General features: G+C 38.8%; 1 protein-coding gene across 2 annotated transcripts in view; it reads right to left on the bottom strand.

Moving 5' to 3' along the window:
* The window catches only part of SNTG1 (syntrophin, gamma 1), a 362,225-nt gene that overhangs the window by 337,901 nt on the left and 4,482 nt on the right, over positions 1–19,842 (bottom strand). For both annotated transcript variants that reach the window (XM_012661402.1, XM_012661403.1), the window contains exon 2: positions 14,715–14,849. In XM_012661402.1, coding sequence (XP_012516856.1) covers positions 14,715–14,849 — 135 coding nt within the window. The remainder of the gene's footprint in view (positions 1–14,714; positions 14,850–19,842) is intronic.

Below are 19,842 nucleotides of genomic sequence, written 5' to 3'. Positions count from 1 at the left end.
TATGAGTACATGTCTATGTGTGCATGTGTCTGTATCTGCTGTCTATCTATATGTGTACCTATGTGTGCATGTATCTGTCTCTGTTGTCTATCTATATGTGTACCTGTCTATGTGTGCATGTTTCCATATATGCCATCTATCCATCATCTGTCAATATTTACCTATCATCTCTCTAACTAATTGGCCTATTTATCTATCTCTATTTGTCATCTATCTGTATATTCCTCTCTATATACATAGATGTGTGTGTATATATATATGTGTGTGTGTATATATGTATATACATAAATAGCTTAGGGGCAGATTTATATTATTTATATATTAAACAAATAAAGACAATAAGAGGATTTCACACACACAATGAAAACCTGTTTCTCTCAATGGAAGGGAGAAACCAGTGAGAGGATCCGGGAGGGCCTGGAGTTACGCATGAAGTGTATTTCCAAGCTGGTGACGGGCACGTGGTTGACCGTATCCTCCTTGTTCTTTAAATGAAAATTGCATGTTATAAAAATTCATTTATGCAAACATGATATATTTTTTGTGTGATATATCTGTAAAATTGTAAATCTGAGCAATATAACTGACAAGCCAATGTACCTAAGCATTGCTGCTTTAATACACCAATTCCAGCTCCCATCTTGATACCAGCTCATGACAAAATTTTACTGGTTCTAAACTTCCTTTTCTTTTTTTTTTTTGGTCTCAGTTCAGCTATTATCTTATACATCTTTAAAACCTGTTCTTCCTCCTCAGCTTCCTCCCTTCTTTGATGGCACCACACCCCATCAGTACACTTTGCACCCTGCTTACATGCTGCCCAACTGTGTCCCACAAGCAACTCTTCCCACAACCCACGATCCATGATTACTGCTTGCTTTTTCACAGATTGCAATTTTGCACACACTTTTCTGTCTGCTTAGAATGTCTGCTACCCACATATATCTTGTGAAATTCCACCTAATATGTAAGACATAGTACCTTAATTACATCCTTTGCAAAGCAGCCCCTCATTTAGACCTCTGTGCTCTGTGTTATCACCATGTCTACACACATTCACATTGTATCATGGATCATGTTAATGAAGGTTTCTTTTGTTGAGTTCTTACTGTGCACCACAGACTGTTTCCTGTTTTACATGCATTAACTCATTTAACCTTCACAATTACCCAGTGATTTAGGTATCATTATCCTCATTTAGAAGAAAAAAACATAATAAGCAGAATCAGATATTTGATAAATAGTTTAAATAATAAACTATCAAAAAGAGAGTAAACTAAAAGGAAGATGGAGCGAGTTAGTACTCTACAGAAACATAAACGGATGCAAAATATGAGAGAAATTAAATATTAAAGAGCTGTCAATAAATTTATTTTATATGTAAGAAGAAAATCTCATGCTAAAATTATCCTAAAGGTAAAATAAAGCTTATGATGCACAATAGGTAAATGCCCTCACAACTGCTGGATTTAACAAACCATGTTAAAATAATATCCTTAGTATGCATCTTACAGTTAACAATGCATTTCACAGAACACATCAGCTCTGTTTAAAAAGCATCCTTCTATCAGCGCCACTATTGTTCCTGTGGTAAATATTACCATTCGTTTGCTTCTACATTTGAAGGATTCTTCAACTAACTGCACCAAAGTCTCCCGCTTCACCTGCTGTGACAATCAACGGAGATGCCAGCAGTCACCAGTGCTGCTGCTGCCATCGCAGTTGCCACTGACTGACCAGAGCTGTGGCCACCACCATGGGGCCTGGAGACATGTTTTCACTGGAGGCACAGTCTCCTCTTCCAGGGCTGCCATATCTGGAACAGCTAAGCCCTGGGAAATCATGAACATCGTGGCCTAATGGTGATTGTTGACTCTCAGCAAATGAGACATCACATAGGGAACAGGAGGAAGGTTTTCCAGTACTGTGGTGTGTAAACTTGGCAATCTCTGTAATAATCAAAGAAAAGGGCACTCTAGGTTTCAAGATCACACCCTTGTATATTTTTTATCATAAATTCACAACTCTCCAAATAGTAATTGCCTACCTATAAATAATTTTTAATTCTGGGAAGTATTTATATCCTTCCCTTTCCTAATCTTATTTGCAGGACATTTGGAATGGCTATCTCCTTAAAAAGGTTAAAAAAAAAAAAAAGAAGTAGAAATATAAAATACTCCTGATTGCTTCATTCATAAACATGAAATCAAATGTAAAAATAGTTTGGATTAAATTGATAGCTTCTGTATCAATTTTACTTACCAATGACCCATTTTACCTCTGAAACAGGTTTGGGAAAGACAATTATATTTACGTAGGATAGATCAAATTTGATAGAATGCAACCCGAGTCCATCAACAGAGGAATGGAAAAAGTAAATGTGGTGTATTTACACAGTGGACTGTAATTCAGCCATGAAAAAAGGAAAATCCTGCCGCTTGTGACAGAGCGCATATATGCGGAGCGTTAGCCTGCGAGAAATAAGGCGGATGCACAAAGACAAATACTGTCTGGTCTCACTTACTTGTGGAATCCAAGAAAGTCAAATTCATAGGAACGGAGACTAGAAAAGTGATTCCCGCGGGCCAGGCCAGGGAGTGGAGGAAATAGGGGGATGTTGATTAAAAAGTATAAAATTTCAGTTATAAGATGAACAAGATCTCAGTATCCAACATACCGCATGGGTGGTCGTGCGTGTGTTAATTGATTATAATAATCATTAGCAATGTGTATGTGTGTCTGTATATATGTATTATGAAATCATTATGTACACCTTAAATATATATGATCTCTATCAATTAAATATTTTAAAATAAAAGAATGCAATCTCATTAAAATATAAAAAGGTAGACATTAGCATATGAGAATTGTATTTAAAAGTTTGAAAAATATATATAATGTGCATGTTGTGCATGTATGTGTACAAAATCTTTGATCTCTGTGTTGATGGATTTCAGTCAATAGTTCTGTAATGCAGAAAAAAGAAAAAAACAAAACACTTCCTGTCTGAGCCGGCCCACACCATTCCCCCCAGATGACCTAATAAAATCTATCACCAGTAAGTGCACTGTATAGTCTAGATGCAATCTCTTTTCCGATCACATTTTCACAGATAACGAGCCCCAAAGAGTCAGACCCTGCATCCGGTCACACCCATTAGAGAGCTGGTAGAACTCCAAGGTTAAAAGTAGATACTATGTTCTCTTAATGTTACCTTCGGGAAATTACAGTTTCGCTAGTGGGGTTGCTAATTGCATGTTTTCTCCCACAAGGAAAAGGGGAGGAAGTTGTTTTGTTGATTTCAAGTCTAATAGTGCCCACTAGAACTCTGTGGAGTTCTGTACTGATTTCCTATATCTGGTAGTTCTGCCGTATTTGGAATTTAATCTCCAAGATTTTCTTATCTTTTACTAGAGACACCTTTGAAACTGATGTCTCCATGGGGAAAGAGATGGCCATCTTATATTGCTTTTAGCCCCATTTGCCTTCTAAAAACATTTTGTAGGCTAAATTAAATTTTCCTTTAGGACACATTGAAGGAGATAATATCACCAGCACAGCCACAGGTACCTCTGATTTAGAGTGGTAAATCAGTCAGAAGGATGACAGGGACAGAATGTTTAATTTTCAAGTGCCAAGGGAGGATGATGCCTTTCTTTTATGTTAACTGAAGCTTTAGCGTATCTATCTGACAACCGTCAGGCATCATTCTGATCAGTAGTCATTCTCTATCTGCATCTAAAGATCTTGAATAATTGCTGTCTACATTTTGTTACTGTTTTCAAATTATCACAGATGGAACAGGTTTCATCTGATATGAAATCAATGCTAAAACTTCAACCACATAATCTCTGAATAAATCATGGAATCTTCCTCAAAAGTAGCTAATAGAAGGTACTGGGGGAAACTTCAGCATTTTGCTGGTAAAAGTCACAGTAAATACATCAGCTATTTTGGTTTTAACTCTCTAGCTGTCTCTGGTAAGTGAAAATGTTTACACGCTTTCTAACGATCAATATTTTACAAGATTCTCTGCATATAGGTAGAATGTAGGTGTCTTTGCTCTGCCCTGCCTCCCCAGGCCTCTGGACTCTGCCTGTGTTCTGCTGCAAACTCCCAGACCGGCTGGCCAGGGGTGCTGAGCAGGTTTAAGCCCCTGTCTGATGGGGCTTCTCGTTGAGCCGCCTGCATTATGAGCTCACAACGATGGAGTCCTCAGAGCTCAGCCATGTATCCTTTGCTAATAAATTTCACCAGGCCGCAGTGTTTCAGTGCTGATCCTGGGACTAGTGGATGTGCCGTGTTGTTCTCCTCCCCCGACTCCAGCCCCCAGGTTGTGAAGTAAAGCCTTTTCCCAGGGTCCCTTAGCCATCCTAACCCCATATCCTGCCTTCTCACAGAGGCCCTGCCTCCCATGCTTGCTGTGAAATTTCAGGTCTGAGCCCAGCCCTACTTCATGTCAGGAACTTTAGAGCAAGGAGCTAAGGGGTCACTCTGCTGAATGCCTGAATGTTGGCCAGCCTGCTCATCCTTGATCTTCAGACACTAACATTTTGCCTGACTCGAGTTCTCTAGCTACTCAGTTCTGTGCCTTGTCCCTCAGAGTGAGCCATTCACCTGGGCTCATGCCCCAGTGTTTGTCCTCCCTTGTCAGTAGATCAACGCCATGTCCTGTGACCTCCACTCCCACTTATGGTTCTGATGGGGAAACACTGTGAGGCCCTCTGTGAACTCCCAGCCCAGGCCTGTCCCACAGCCCGCAGGGCAAGGGCATTCTCTCAGCCTGAGCGGGCAGCCAGCGTATCAGGCAATGACAATCCAAGAAGCAGCCTTCAACTAACAGGATGGGCCTGCAAACATACACACTAGCTTCCTCCCTGTTGTAGGGGCACACACAACAAATGGGATATTCTGTAATTTCCTGGAGTTTTCAGCAGAATGGAACTTTAATTCCCCTCCTCCTGAGTAAACTGCCTGATGGCAACCCTGTCCTTAGCCCCCAGCCCTCCCGGTCCCGTGTCCTCATTCTCGAACCAGGGCCTGTCAGCAATACTCCCAGATGAAATACTAGCACCCTTGCCGTGGGTCAGCAACTTAAATCTGCCTTGCTTTAGAGCACTTTCCTAACCTTTTCACGAACTTAAGCAGACATAGAATTAACGCTAAATTTATTGTAATACTTAGATATGACTTTCTGTTCTCAAAAGTTGAATGATTACCTCTGCCCTAATCTCCTACCTTCTCAAACGCATAATTAAGTGACAAGTGAAGCAATCCCTGTAGACAGAGCATGCGGGCCAGGCGCTGTGGCAGTACAACAAAGACAATGCACTGGGAAGGTCTGAAGATCAGGTTCAAAGAGAGTGCGGTTTGCAATGCACAGATGTTTGGGGGCCTTTGCCAGTGGGAGGCTTTAAACGGCAGACTCGAAGAGCTCTCCCAGGGAGAATCTGGCAGCCTGAGAGTGTGCTGTGCTACGCTCCTTTTGTGGGCTGGCTCTCCCCAGATGCAGACCCAGAGGGCAGAAAGAACTTCATACGGGAGGAGTCCCAGGATGCACTTGCAGGTAAGGGAAAGTGAGTTGCAGAGCGAAAGGGGAGGGGAGGGAAGAGTGTATGTTCATCTCAACTGATGTGGAAAAGCGTTTGACAAATTTCAGCACCTTTTATGACAACGTTCAACACCATTTTAACACTCAACAGAGTAGGAATAAAAGGAAACCACCTCACCACAATAAGGCCGTATATGAAAACCCACAGTGCTGTAGTTGGATGTTGTTCCCTCCATTTCTCACGTAGAAATTTGGTCCCCGTCGTTGGAGGTGCAGCCCACTGGACAGTGCTTGGGCCAGGGGTGGGGATCCCTCATGAATAGACTTATGTCCTCCTGGGGGCAGGAGGACGAGTGCCTTCTCACTCTTTAGTTCCTGTGAAAGCTTGTTGTTATAGTAAAAAGGGCCTGGCATCCCCCTTATCTCTCTGTTCCTTTCTCCCCCCCGTGTGATCTCTGCACAGGCGGCTCTCCTTTGCCTCCCGCCTGAGCGGAAGCAACCTGAAGCCCTCACCAGAAGCAGCTGCCGGTGCCAGGCTTCTCGTACAGCCACAGAACCATGAGCCAAATAAACTTGTTTCCTCTATAAATTACCCATCCTCAGGTATTCCTTTATAGCAACACAAAAATGAACTAAGACAGAAAATTGGTACTGAGGAGTGGGGTGTTACCATAAAGATACTAGAAAATGTGGAAACAGTTTGGAACAGGGTAATGGGCAGAGAGTGGAAGAATTTGGAAGATTCCGAACAAACAAGAACATGAGGGAAAGTTTGGAATTTCTTAGAGATTGGCCAAGTAGTTGGGACCAAAATGCTGAAAGAAATATGAACAGTAAAGGGCAGGCAGATGAGGTCTCAGAGGGAAGTGAAGAATTTTGGGTGAACAGGTCACGCATGGCAAGATGTAGCAAAGCACTTGGCTGCACTGTGTTTATGCCTTAGAGCTTTGTGGGAGGCTGAACTTCCGAGTGCGGTTCTAGGGTGTCTGGAGGAAGAAATTTCTAAGCAGCAAAGCATTCAAGAAATGGCGTGGCTGCTTTTAAATGTTTACCCTCAGATATGGGAGCAAAGGAATGATCTAAAGTTGGAATTTATAATTAAAAGGGGAGCAGAGCATAAAAATTTGAAAAATGTGCAGCCCGGCCATGTGGTAGAGAAGGAAAGAGCATTTGCAGGTGAGGAATTCAAGGGTGGTGCAGGGTAACCTCCTAAAGAGATTAGTCGGCCAGGTGCTAATGGTCAAGACATAGGATGAAGTCCCCAAAGACATTTTAGAAATCTTGAGGCAGCCCTCCCAGAGGCCTAGGAGGACAGAATGATTTTGGGGCCAGGCCCAGGCATCACTGTTCTACACCACCCCAGGATGCTGCTGTCCACATCTAGATGGCTCCAGTTCCAGCCACAGCTCAAAGGGCTCCAGGTGCTGTTGAGGCTGAAGCTGCAGGAAGTACAAGTGGTAAGCCATGGCAGCTTCCACCTGGAAAGTCTGCAGGTGCACAGAATGAGAGCACGTGGAGCATTGGCAGCTCCCACCTGGATTTCAGAGGATGTGTCAGGAAGCCTGGGTGCCCAGGCAGAAGCCGGCCACAAGAGCGGAGCCTCTGCAGAGAGTCTCTATGAAGGCAATGTCTAGAAGAAATGTGGCGTTGGAGACCCCACAGAGTCCCCACTGGGGCATTGCCTAGTGGAGGTGTGGGAGCAGGGGCACCACTCTCCAGACTCCAGAACTGTAGAGCCACTGGGAGTGTGCAATCTCAACCTGAAAAAGCCACAGGCATTGGACTCCAACCCATGAAAGCAGCCACGTGGGCTGTGTCCAGCAAAGCCATGGGATAGGGCTGCCCAAGGCCTTGGGAGCCCACCCCTCATGCCAGTGTGCCCAGAATGTGGCATATGGATTCAAAAGAGATTGTTTTGGAGCTTTAAGGTTTGATGTCTGCCATGTTGGATTTTGAATCTGCCTGGAGCATGTTACACCTTTCTGTTGGCCAATTACTCCCTTTTGAAATGGAAATGCTTACCCAATGTCTGTTCCAACATGGTATCTTGGAAGTAAATAACTTAATTTTGATTTTACAGGCTGATAGCTGAAAGAAAATTGCTTTGAGTCTCAGATGAGACATTGGATTTTGGATTTTTGAGTTGATGCTGGAATAAGTTAAGACTTTAGGGACTATAGGAAAGGAGTCATTGTACTTTGCAATGTGAGAAGGACATGAGTTTTGGGGAGCCAGTTTGGATGTTGTGCCTTTTAAATCCCATGTTGAAATTTGATCTCCAATGTTGGAGGGGGGGCCTGAAGAGAGGTGTTTGGGTCATGAAGGTGGATCCTTCATGAATAGACCCATGCCTCCAGCAGGGATAGGAGTAAGTGAGTTTTTGCTCTGTTAATTCCAGAGAGCTTCTTATTAAAAAAAGCATGGCACCTCCTCCACCTCCTTGCTTTCTCTCTCTCTTGCCATGTGATCTCTGCACATGCCGGCTCCCCTTCACCTTCTAACCATGAGTGAAAGCAGCCTAAAGTCTCACCGCAGCAGTTGCTGGTGCCATGCTTCTTATATACCCTGCAAAATGTAAGCCAAATAAACTTCTTATCTTATAAATTACAGGTATACCTTTATAGCAGCACAAAAAACAGACTAAGAAACACAGCAAATATATACTAAAAGGTGAAGGACTGAAAGCTTTTCCTCTAAGATCCAGAACAAGACAATTCTCATTTTACTAATTTTATTGAATATGATATTAAAAGTTCTAGCTAGAATAATTAGGCAAGAAAAAGAAATAAAAGGCATCCAAACTGGAATGGAAGAAGTAAAATTATCTTTGATTACAGATGGCATAACCTTATGTAGAAAACACTAAATATTCACAGAAAACTATTAGAACTAATAAATTAGACAAAGTAGCAGGATGCAAAATAAATATGCAAAAATCAGCTACATTTCTATACACTAATAATGAGCAAAACAAAAAGAAAATTAGGAAAACAATTCCTTAACAATATTATCAAAAAGAGCAAAAGACTAAGGAATTAACTTAACCAAGTAGTTGAACAACTTATATACTAAAAGTAATAAAACATTGTTGACAGAAATTAAAGAACACATAAATAAATGGAAAGACATACCATGTTCATGGATTGGGAGGCTTAATACTTTTACGATGTCCATAATATCCAAAGTGATTTACAGATCAAACGCAATTTTTATCAAAACACTGATAGCATATTTTGCAGAAATAGAAAAATCCATTCTAAAATTGATATGAAATCTCAAGGAACCCCAATCAGCCAAAACAATCTTTTATTTCTTTCCAATTTTTTAAATTTCAAAATATTAAAGAAGTACCAATGTTTTTATTACATGGATACCTGGTATAATGAATGCTTAAGTCAGGGCTTTAAGTGTGCCCATCACCAAAATAGTGTTCATTGTCCCCAATAGAAAAGTTTCTAATCCCTCAACTCCTCCCAACCTCCCCCCTTCTTGGTTTCCAATGTCCTTTACATCTTTTCATGCATATGTGTGCCCATAATTTAGCTCCCAATTATTAGAGAGTACATGTGGTATTTGTTTTACCATTCTTAAGATACTTCCCTTAGAATAATGATCTCCAGTTCCATCCAAGTTGCTGCAAAAAATATTATTTCATTCTTTTAATGGCTGAGTAGTACTCCGTGGTATATATATTCACATTTTGTTAACTCATTCACTGATAGGCACTTAGGTTGATTCCACATCTTTGCAATTGTGAATCATGTTGTGATAAACATTCAAGTGTAGGTGTCTTTTTCATAAAATGACTTCCTTTCCTTTGGGTAAATACCCAATACTGGGATTTCTGGATCAAATGGTAAGTCTACATTTATGTATTTGAGGAATCTCTATACTATTATCCACAGAGGTTGTACAAATTTTCAGTCCCACCAACAGTGTATAAGCATTATTTCCTCTTTGCATCCATACCAACATCTGTTGTTTTTTGATTTTTTAATAATGGCCATTCTGACAAGCGTACGGTAGTATCTCATTGTGGTTTTCATTAGAATTTCCCTGATGACTAGAGTTGTTGAACATTTCTTCATATATTTGTTGGCCATTTGTCTATCTTCTTTTGAAAACTTCTGTTCATGTCTTTTGCCCACTTTTTAATGGGATTGTTTTGTTTTTATTCTTGCTAATTTGTTGACATTCTTTGTAGATTCCGGATATTAGTTCTTTGTCAGATGTATAGTTTGCAAATATTTTCTCCAATTCTGTAGGTTGTCTGTTAACTTTGTTGTTTATTTCCTTTGCTGTGCAGATGCTTTTTAATTTAAGTCACATGTATTCATTTTTATTGTTGCTGTATTTGCCTTTGGGGTCTCAATCAAATTCTTTGCTTATGCCAATGTCTAGAGGAGTTTTTCCTATGTTTTTTTCTAGAATTTTTTATGGTTTCATGCCTTATATTTAGGTCTTTTATCCATCTTGAATTAATTTTTGTGTATGGTGAGAGATATGGGTTCTGTTTCAGTGTTCTGCATGTGGCTATCTGGTTTTTCCAGCACCATTTATTGCATAGGGCTTCCTTTCCCCAGTGTATGTTATTGTCTGCTTTGTTGATGATCACTTGTTTACAGGTAGATGGTTTTAATTCCAGGCTCTTTATTCTGTTCCATTGGTCTATGTCTCTACTTTAATACCAGTATCATGATGTTTCGGTTACTATGGCCTTATAGTATAATTTGAAGTCAGGTTATGTGACGCCTCCAGATTTGTTCCTTCTGCTTAAGATTGCTTTGCTAGTCAGACTCTTTTTTGGGTTCCAAATAATGCATAGAATTATTTTTTCTAGGTCTGTGAAATATGACATTGGTATTTTGATAGGGATTGTGTTGAATCTATAAATCATTTCTGGAAGTATGGACATGTTAATGGTGTTGATTCTACCAATCCATGAGCGTGGGATGTTTTTCCATTTGTTTTTGTCTTCTCTGATTTCTTTCATCAATATTTTGTAGTTCTCCTTATAGAGATCTTTCTTGGTTAACTATATCCCCAGGTACTGTATTTTTTTTTCAACTATTGTGAATGATATTGAGTCCTTGGTTTGACTCTCAGCTTGACTATTAGTATATAGAAATGATACTGAGTTGTGTACATTGATTTTATAACTGGGACTTTGCTGAATCTATTTATCAATTCTAAGAGTCTTCCATGAAGTCTTTTTGTGTTTTCTAGATACAAAATCATATCATCAGCAAACAGGAATAGTTTGACCTCCTCTTTCCTGCTTTGGATGTCTTTTATTGTCCTTCTTTTCTTTTGCTTGCCTGACTGCCCTGGCTAGGACTTCCAGCACTATGTGAATATAAGTGGGGGCAGCGGGTACACTTTTCTAAAACAATCTTGAAAAAGAATAAAGCTGTGCACCGCAGGCCTTCTAATTTCAAAATTTGCTGTGAAGCTACAGTAAAAACAAAAACAAACAAAAAGCCATAACTGTGTGTTACTGGCATAAAGAAAAATATATAGACCAAGGGACTTAAGCAGAGAGAGCAGAAATATACTCATATATATATATATATATATATATATATATATATATATATATAAATGATTTTTGACAAGGGTGCTAAGATACAAATGGTGTCAGAAAAACTGGACATTCAAATGCAAAAGAATGAAGTTGGACCCTTACTGCAGTATACAGAAAGTAACTTAAAATAAATCGAGCTCCTACAAGTAAGAACTAAAACTCAAAACTACTAGAAGAAGTAGGGGAGGAATCTCATGACATTGTATTTGGCAATGATTTCTTGGATATGGCACAAAAGGTACAACAAACAGAAGAAAAATAGACAAATTGAATTTCTTCAAAATTAAAAACCTTTGTGCTTCAAGGGACACTATCAACAGAGTAAAAAGGAGACCCACAAGGTGAGAGAAATATTTATATTTGTAATTCACATATCTGATAAGGTATTAATATCCAAAATATACAAGGAACTCCTGCAACTGAACACCAAAAAAGCCCACAAGCAACCCAATTCACAAATGGGCAAAAGATATAAATAGACATTTCTCCAAAGAAGACACGCAAATGGCCAATAAGCACATGAAAAGATGTTCAACATTATTAATCAATAGGTGAATGAAAATGAAAACCACAGCGAGATTCGACTTCATACCAATTTGGGTAACTATTATCAAAAACACAGAGAACGGGCTTGGCATGGATGTGGACAAATTGGAGCCCATATATATTGCTTGTTAGAATGTAAAATGATATAACTACTGTGGAAAATAGTATTGTGGATCATCAAAAAATTAAACAAAAAATTATCATTTCATCTAGCAATTCCCCTTCTAGGTATATTCACAAAAGAATTCAAAGTGGGAACTCAAACAGATATTTATACACCCATGCTTATAACAGTATTTTTCATAATAGCCAAAAGGTAGAAACAACCCAAATATCCATTGCTGGGTAACTAGATAAACAAAATGTGGTATTTACATACAGTGGAATATCACCTGACCCTAAAAAGGAATAAAATTATGATACACCCTTCAACGTAGGTGAACCTTGAAGACATTATACTTACTGAAATAAGCCAGACACAAAAAGGTCAAATATTATATGATTCCACTTAACACGAGTTACTCAGAGTCGTCAATATATAGAGACAGAAAGTAAAACAGTGATTACCAGGGTCTAAGAGGGGAGGAGAAGGAGGAATTATTGTTTAGTGGATGTAGCCTTCCACTATGGAATGTGAAAATTCTGGAAATGGATGGTGATGATGGCTACACAACAATGCGAATGCACTCAGTGCCACTGAACCGTACACTTAAAAATGATTAAAGTGGTAAATTTTATGTTATGTATATTTTACCACAATAAAAAAACTCAACTGATCATTAAGTGTGAATCTCTTTTTGGACTATCCATAATATACCACAGATTCAGATGGCTGTATTTATGATTTCACGCTGTGTTTACTACGGGAGTCTTACAGTAAGTCCTGCAATCAGGAAGTATAAACACTCCAACATTATTTTTTTATTCAAGATTGTTTTGGCTATTGCAAGTCCTTAGTGTTTCCATGTACATTTTAGAGTCAACTTGTACATATCTACAAAAATATTTTGGAGTTTTGACTATTCAATACTTAGCTTTCAATTTAATCATATTTCTCCATTTACTCATTTCTTTTAATTTTCTCCATCACAGTTTTGTAGTTTTCAGGGTAGAGGCCATATACATCTTTTGTTAAATTTATTCCTATGTGTGTTATTTTTTTGATGTATTGTGAATTGCATTTTTGTTTCATTTTATTGTTGCTTATTGCTAGTTATAGAAACAAAATTAACTTGGAATATTGTCCTGACTCCCAGCAACCTTGCTAAATTTTTATGTGACTCTACTTTTTGTAGATATCTTAGGATTTTCTTTGTATACCATCATGAAATCTACAAATAAAGCAGTTTTACCTCTTCCTTTATAATTTTTATGTTGTTTGTGTTCATTTTCAGACTTGCTGTACCGGTTAGAACATTAAGAACAATATTGAGTAGAAGTGAGCCAAGGTGTGATCCTGGACTTGCTTCCCACCTCAGAGACAATGTTCAATGTTAGCTATCGTGACCATGGAAGTGTTCGTTAGATGCCTGTTAGCGGATTAAGGAACTTCCCTCCTATTCATATTTACTGAAAGTGTTTTTTATAAATGGATGTTGAATTTTCTCAATGCTTTTTTGCATCTGTTGACATTACCATAGGATGTTTCTCCTTAATTCTGTCTGAGTTCTTTCCAGCATCCTGAGCTTCATGCATATGCACAATTATCTTTAAAAGAGAGAGTAGGTCTATGTATATTAGCTATTTTCACTATAAAATTTAAAGTCAATAACATTATTTCAGTGTTGAAGTACTGTATTTTACTGATTATATTTTAGTGATCTGGGACCTGTGTGATATATTTGTTCTAGGGGGTTATATGATTCATACCGCTTCTCTGCTATTAACCAAAGGGAAGAAAGGGCAACCCCATGGGAACAATTTTATCAGCCTTGACATCCAGGGCCATGATTCAGGATGATTTAAATGGTCTGTGAAAACAGAATAGTTAACAGTCTGCAAAATGTCCATTATCTTCAGTTAGCAAAGGCCTATTGATTTAGGACCTCGTGTGACTCCCATAGGGTGTTCGTAAGAAGTGATGTGAAAACTCAAGTTCAGCATTATTCACCACTAACTAAACACTTTAAGGTAAGTCTGTTAATAGGTATAAATTAAATCTTCATGCTAAATAGCTGCAGATGTCTGGGGAAACCAGAGAGCAGACTGTTTGACGCTTTCTGTAATTTTCTCTTGAGATCACATATGTCAACACTGTTAAGATGACGCCTTTACCAATATCACACAGTAAATGATAAACTCCAAAACTTGTCCTGTTTTATGATAATATCTTTTTGTCGAATAAAATCTGATCTCACCTCAGGATGTCTTCCACAGCTGCGCTGCTTTGGCGCGAGTAAGTACAACAACTGGTTTTGTGTGATAATTTATGGCTCTTTCTGAGGCTGGATTATCAGCAGTCTCATGCATCAGTGGGTTAGAGTATGGTACTGAGGAACTTGCTACAACACTTAGGCATAATTCTAGTAAAGAAGTCACAGAATCATTCAGGCGCTATCCCAGGGAGAAATCTTTCACACTGGGTTCAGTGACCACTGCCTCAAGCCTCCTGCTTCACTGATTCTGAAGAATGCCTTCCACCGCGGCACCACCTCCGATGGTTCGAGGTGATGCAAGACAAGACCAGGGCAGGGGACACTCTCATGCACAGTTCTCAATTAGCCCTCTGTGAGAAAAGATACAACGCATTCTCTCATGATCAGAAAACACAGTGTCACTCCCTTCACATAACAACATCTGGGAATCAAGAGACACAGAGCTGGAGATGGGCCCTAAATGTACATACTTGTGGACCAGGCAAGGTCCTTATATAGGAACACTGCTTACTTAATGTTGCCAACAAAAATGACATGCAGTACCATTGACTAGGTTCTAAAAATAAAAGAAAATATATTAAGAGTTTTCTGTGAATGTGCATTTTTATTAACAAAAGACAAAACCAAAATGCTTCAACAAAAAAGAATAGCTACTTACACCGGAATAGAAAGGCTCACCAGACACACATATCACATCCTGCTCCTGGATCATCAAAATGTCTTTGGCTAGGTGCAGCCGGACTTTGAAAGGCTCCTGATTACCATCCTGCAGCAAACAAGTCCCTGTCTTTGTCTTCAGACAAAAACACAAAAGCAAAACAGAGAAAAAATATACTTAGTTTATAGATTATAATTTGATGGGCTATTTACAGTAAAACATGATGAATAACATTTGAGAGCTGGGAACAACATATTCTGATGAGCCTGAAATTTAATATTTAATATAGGTGCAGAGAAAAAGGATAACCACTTCTAGTAAAGTGGACTTCCAGATCACAATCTTTTTCAGAAAATCCACATGAAGATTCGGAAAGTAAAGGAGTATAGCCTATGTACTATATTTCAAGAATAATGAAAGCTTTGTTTAATACTTATCATAAAAATATAAAAAGTGAATAGCTTTATCAAAATATAATTTACATTCTACAACCCAATCCTTTAAAGTATACATTCACAATTTTTAGTATATTCAGAGTTGTACAACATCACTAGAATCAGTTCTAGGACATTTTTATCACTCCCAAGATATACCATTTACCCTCATCTCTCCATTCCTCCCTCTGCCACCCCAGCTGACTCTAAACTCCACTATTTCATCGTTTCTAGTTGCCAACACACACACACATACATGCACGCATACACACATGAACACGCACACACATGCATGCACACACATGCATTAACACGCACACACACACTTAATACCCAGGAGAAAACGAGGAAACGGAGGTGAAGTAAGCTACCTATTTTAACACAGTTAGTTAAAAACACAGCCCAATTAAAGATCCAAGATTTTTGATTCCTAGTCCAATGATTTTGCTTTAGATACTTTTGGGAATTGTGAAAATAGACTGTAAAAATTTCTGAACTTGTGCTATATAACTTTAAAGCGGCACCTTAGTAATCACTGAAGAAGTCCACGAGTCTTGTCGCCCTCAAAGCATATTGGTATTATAACATTTAACCAGATAAGAATACATATTCTCTCTAGTTGGTGCACTCACCATTCCCATTTGTCACAGGTACAAACGGAAATATTATTTGCCATGGAATATAATCTTTGGCTCTTATTCTGCACCAAAAAGGTAGCAGGAATAATGACTGCTTTGGAAAAGACATTTTCATTTAATAATTATTGAGCCATTCTTAACTTATTGGACAAATGCATAGAGATTCGTATTTATCTTTAGTATTTATTTATTTATTTAAATGGATGCATAGTGATTGTATGTATTCATGGGGTACAGTGTGATGCCTTCATACATGAATACATTGTATAATGATCCAATATGGTAATTAGCATATTCATCACCTTAAACATGTACCATTTCTTTGTTGTGAGAACATTCAGACTCTTCTCTTCTAGCTATTTGTGATATGCAACGCATACTGCTAGTTATAGTCACCTACTGTATAAGAGAATAGCAGAACTTACTCCTCCTATCATAACTGCAACACTGTACCTATTAACCAACCTCTCCCACCTCCTCTGTCCCCATTCTCAGTGTCTGGTAGCCACTATTCTACTCTCAACTTTGACATCACTAACCATTATGGAAACACAAATCAAAATTACAATGAGATAGCACCTCACTCCAGTTAGAATGGCTGTTATCAAAATGTCAAAAAATAACAAATACTTGAGAGGACGTGGAGAAAGGAGAACTTTTACACACTGTTCGTGTGAGTGTAAATTAGTATAGCCATTATGGAAAACAGTATGGAGGTTCCTCAAAAAATTAAAAATTGATCTACCCTATGATCCAGCAGTCCCATTACTGGGTACATATCCAGAGGAAATGAAATCAGTATGTTGAAGAGACATCTGCATGCCCATGTTTATTGCAGCACTATTCACAATAGCCAAGACATGGAATCAACCTAAATGCCCACCAATGGATGAATGAATAAAGAAAATGTGGTATATATATATATATATATATATACACACAAAGGAACACTATTCAGCCATAATAAATAATGGAACTCCATTGTGTGCAAAAACATGAATGAGCCTGGAGAATATTTTGCTAAGTGAAATAAGCCAGGCACAGAAAGACAAATACCACATGATCTCACTCATATGCAGAATCTATCCTTCGTATTTAAGAGGGTAATATCCCAGGCAAATAATACCCGACTTTCTCTTGGAATATACTTTTCCATGGGGATTGCTAGTAATTGATTATTTTAAAGGAATACTCCATAATATTGATGGGAATATATTTATATACTGCAGCCTCCAAAGATGACTCTTCCTTTAAACTGCTTTATCCCATGTGGTGAGACTTGGTGGCTTTAGTTAAAATTATCCCACGTTTGTGCCATTTTGACCTCTATCTCATACAATCTTATATTAGTCTGAAATTATTTTAGAAAAGTTATGATGTATTTTTAGGAAAAACAGAAACATTTTCAGGAGCAAGGACAGCCTTTTTTCCTCATTTGTGGCAGCAGCACACAGCAGGTGCTTATTAAATCATGCTGATTAATCTATTCCAGAGTATAATTCACGAGGATATGTCTAGAGGACAAAAATCTTTCAGCACAAGTAGATTATACTTTCCTTAATATAGAACATAATTTTTCTATGTTTTCACACAGAGAAGTGTCTCCTGCTTACAGTGTGATCATGGCTGGGGACCAACAGAGAGACGCTCTGGAGGGGCATGGGGAGAAGAGGGAATATAAAATAATACATCAAAGCCAAGTGACCATAATTGAGCACATTTGCTGATTTTTCGATGTACAGTACATTCCGGGCCAATTTTTTCCCAGAAGTGTAATGGAATAGCTGATAATCACAAATAATACACTGTTTCAACTGTAGGATGAGAGGGTGTTTTTCCCTGAGAGCCCAGAAATGCATTATTGTTACACATCAAAGAGTTACAAAAGATCATCCAGAGAAAGTTTGAGGAACTGAAACAGCTCTGAGGGTTTTCTCAGCACAGTTCTGCTCTAGCCAAAGCTAGCATTCACTCAAGTAATGTGTAAAATGTCCTCTAATTATTAAATAGTTGTCTGGCAAACAGAAGACAGCCTTTGAGCTCACTTTTGCATCCTGATAGGGTAAGGGTTATAGAAAATAAAGAATGAAGAGGCTTTGTGTTTAACGAGGAGGCTTTGTGTTAGAATGAAAGACACACATACACGTCCCATAAATAGCTGTTTGAAGAAAACAGCAGAGAGCTAAGGACAAATCGAAATTAAAGTACCCCTTCCAGGGGCTACAGATATTGCATATATTCTATTATGAAAATTCAACTGGTGCACATGAAAATACATTTAAAATCCCACGCATTCATTAATTTTGCAAACACAGTGTAACATTAACAGAGACTCAGACACGAACCAGATAACAGTTCCTGACCTCAGAGTATTTGTACTTGCTTTAAAAGTACGTATATAAACGAGATGCAATATGGTATCTGATATGGGAGCAACAGAGGGAGAGGAATTAGATAATCTTGAGGGAGGGGTGTTAAGGAGGATTCATAGATAGAAACTATGTGTGGTTTGTTTTAAAAATAAATTATGAAACGATGATTAGAGAAGCAAAATCCTTTTAATCAAGAGGGAAAAAATGAGTAAAGAGGTGGAAGCGTGAAAATGCACAAGGTCCTGTGATGCAGGAGGACAGAGCTGGAAAGGGCATCCTCGCTGCTGCGCCTGTGTGGTCCAGCAGAGGCTGCAGAGAAGTGTTGGGAGAGGGCAAGGGGTGCCAAAGCCTCTGTGTGATGTTCCAGGGGTTTGACGGTGATGGAGATGCCCTAGAGAAATGTGAGCAAGGAGATACTATGTTCACTGTTACATTTTCTAAATTCATTCCTTGTAACAGTGCAGAAGATGGAGAGGAAATGGGAAAGTTAAAACAGTTATGGTTGCCAGAAACAGACACTAAGCAGGGAATGCTGGAGATCGGTAAGCAGCTGCGTTAGAGCCAGAGCAGCTCTAGGAGACAAAAGAAGATGAATAAAATGGATTTCAGGCCCTCCCCAGATTACGTGCAGCATTGCCAGACTGGGAGTCTCACTAATGAAATGCAGTCGCGTATTTCACGTATTTGTTGTTTAATAACTACTGCCTGCCATGAAACACTAATCCATCGTTCTCCCCTAACAGCCCAGTGCCAGTGCTTTCACAGATGGCGCAGACAGCCCGGAGGAAACGGCAGACCAGGGAGAACCCAGGCCGCCGGGCCCTGGATCCTGTGCTCCCAACCAGGGGTCCCGGTGTCCCTCATACACAGGTTATTTCAGGATGCCACTCTGTCGTCCTGTATACAACGGCACGGCTTATTGGCATCCTTCGCCGGAGAGTACTTTTGTCATCAAAATCTCCTAATGGAGAGGGAATTATTCTAAACGGGACAATATCACCTTAAACTGGTTGCTCTGCCTGTACTAAAACAATGACAACCGGAGAGACAGAAATAAGTAAGAGACCACTCTGCAACTTACAGATGTTTTTATCCCAAGCTATGCTATGAGGGGGCATAAGGGACTCGATCTCCACTCCTTCATGGAGTGCTTCAGCGAATGAAAAAGAGAGACAGGATCATGAGTGGCCGTTGGTACCACACGAGCTAAAATAGCCCCACCTGCAAGGTCTTTACAGATCTGCGCACCCAAATTTTTTAAAAATTAAAAATCACCTAAATAATTATAGCCCCAAATTTTAGTATAAACTTAAGACATACACTCATCTTATTTTTCTTTATTAATGTAGCAATCATTTGTCTCCAAACTTTGTTGATTCTGCATGCATTGCACATGCATGAAGAAATGTATGTGACATATATATATATATAACACACACTGTACGAATTTATCATTTAATTATAAAACATACATAAAATATTGCTTTAAAGAGATGATTCATAAAAATGATATGTCAAATATTATTTTCCTATGTCTGATGTTTTGATCCTATATAGCAGCTGGATTTTCCAAAACCCACATTGAAGATTATTTGCTTAAGGGAATTATCATAGGGTAATACTTCCTAATTACTTAAAAGTTGACACTTTTAAGCTCCAGTCTTTTTCTTTTTTTTTTTTTTTT

The sequence above is a fragment of the Propithecus coquereli genome, unplaced genomic scaffold (genome assembly GCF_000956105.1).
Source record: "Propithecus coquereli isolate 6110/MARCELLA unplaced genomic scaffold, Pcoq_1.0 Scaffold71, whole genome shotgun sequence".
In the NCBI taxonomy this organism is placed as follows: Eukaryota; Metazoa; Chordata; class Mammalia; order Primates; family Indriidae; genus Propithecus; species Propithecus coquereli.
Note: the sequence above shows the minus strand (reverse complement) of the source record. Positions and strands in the feature narration are given on the sequence as shown.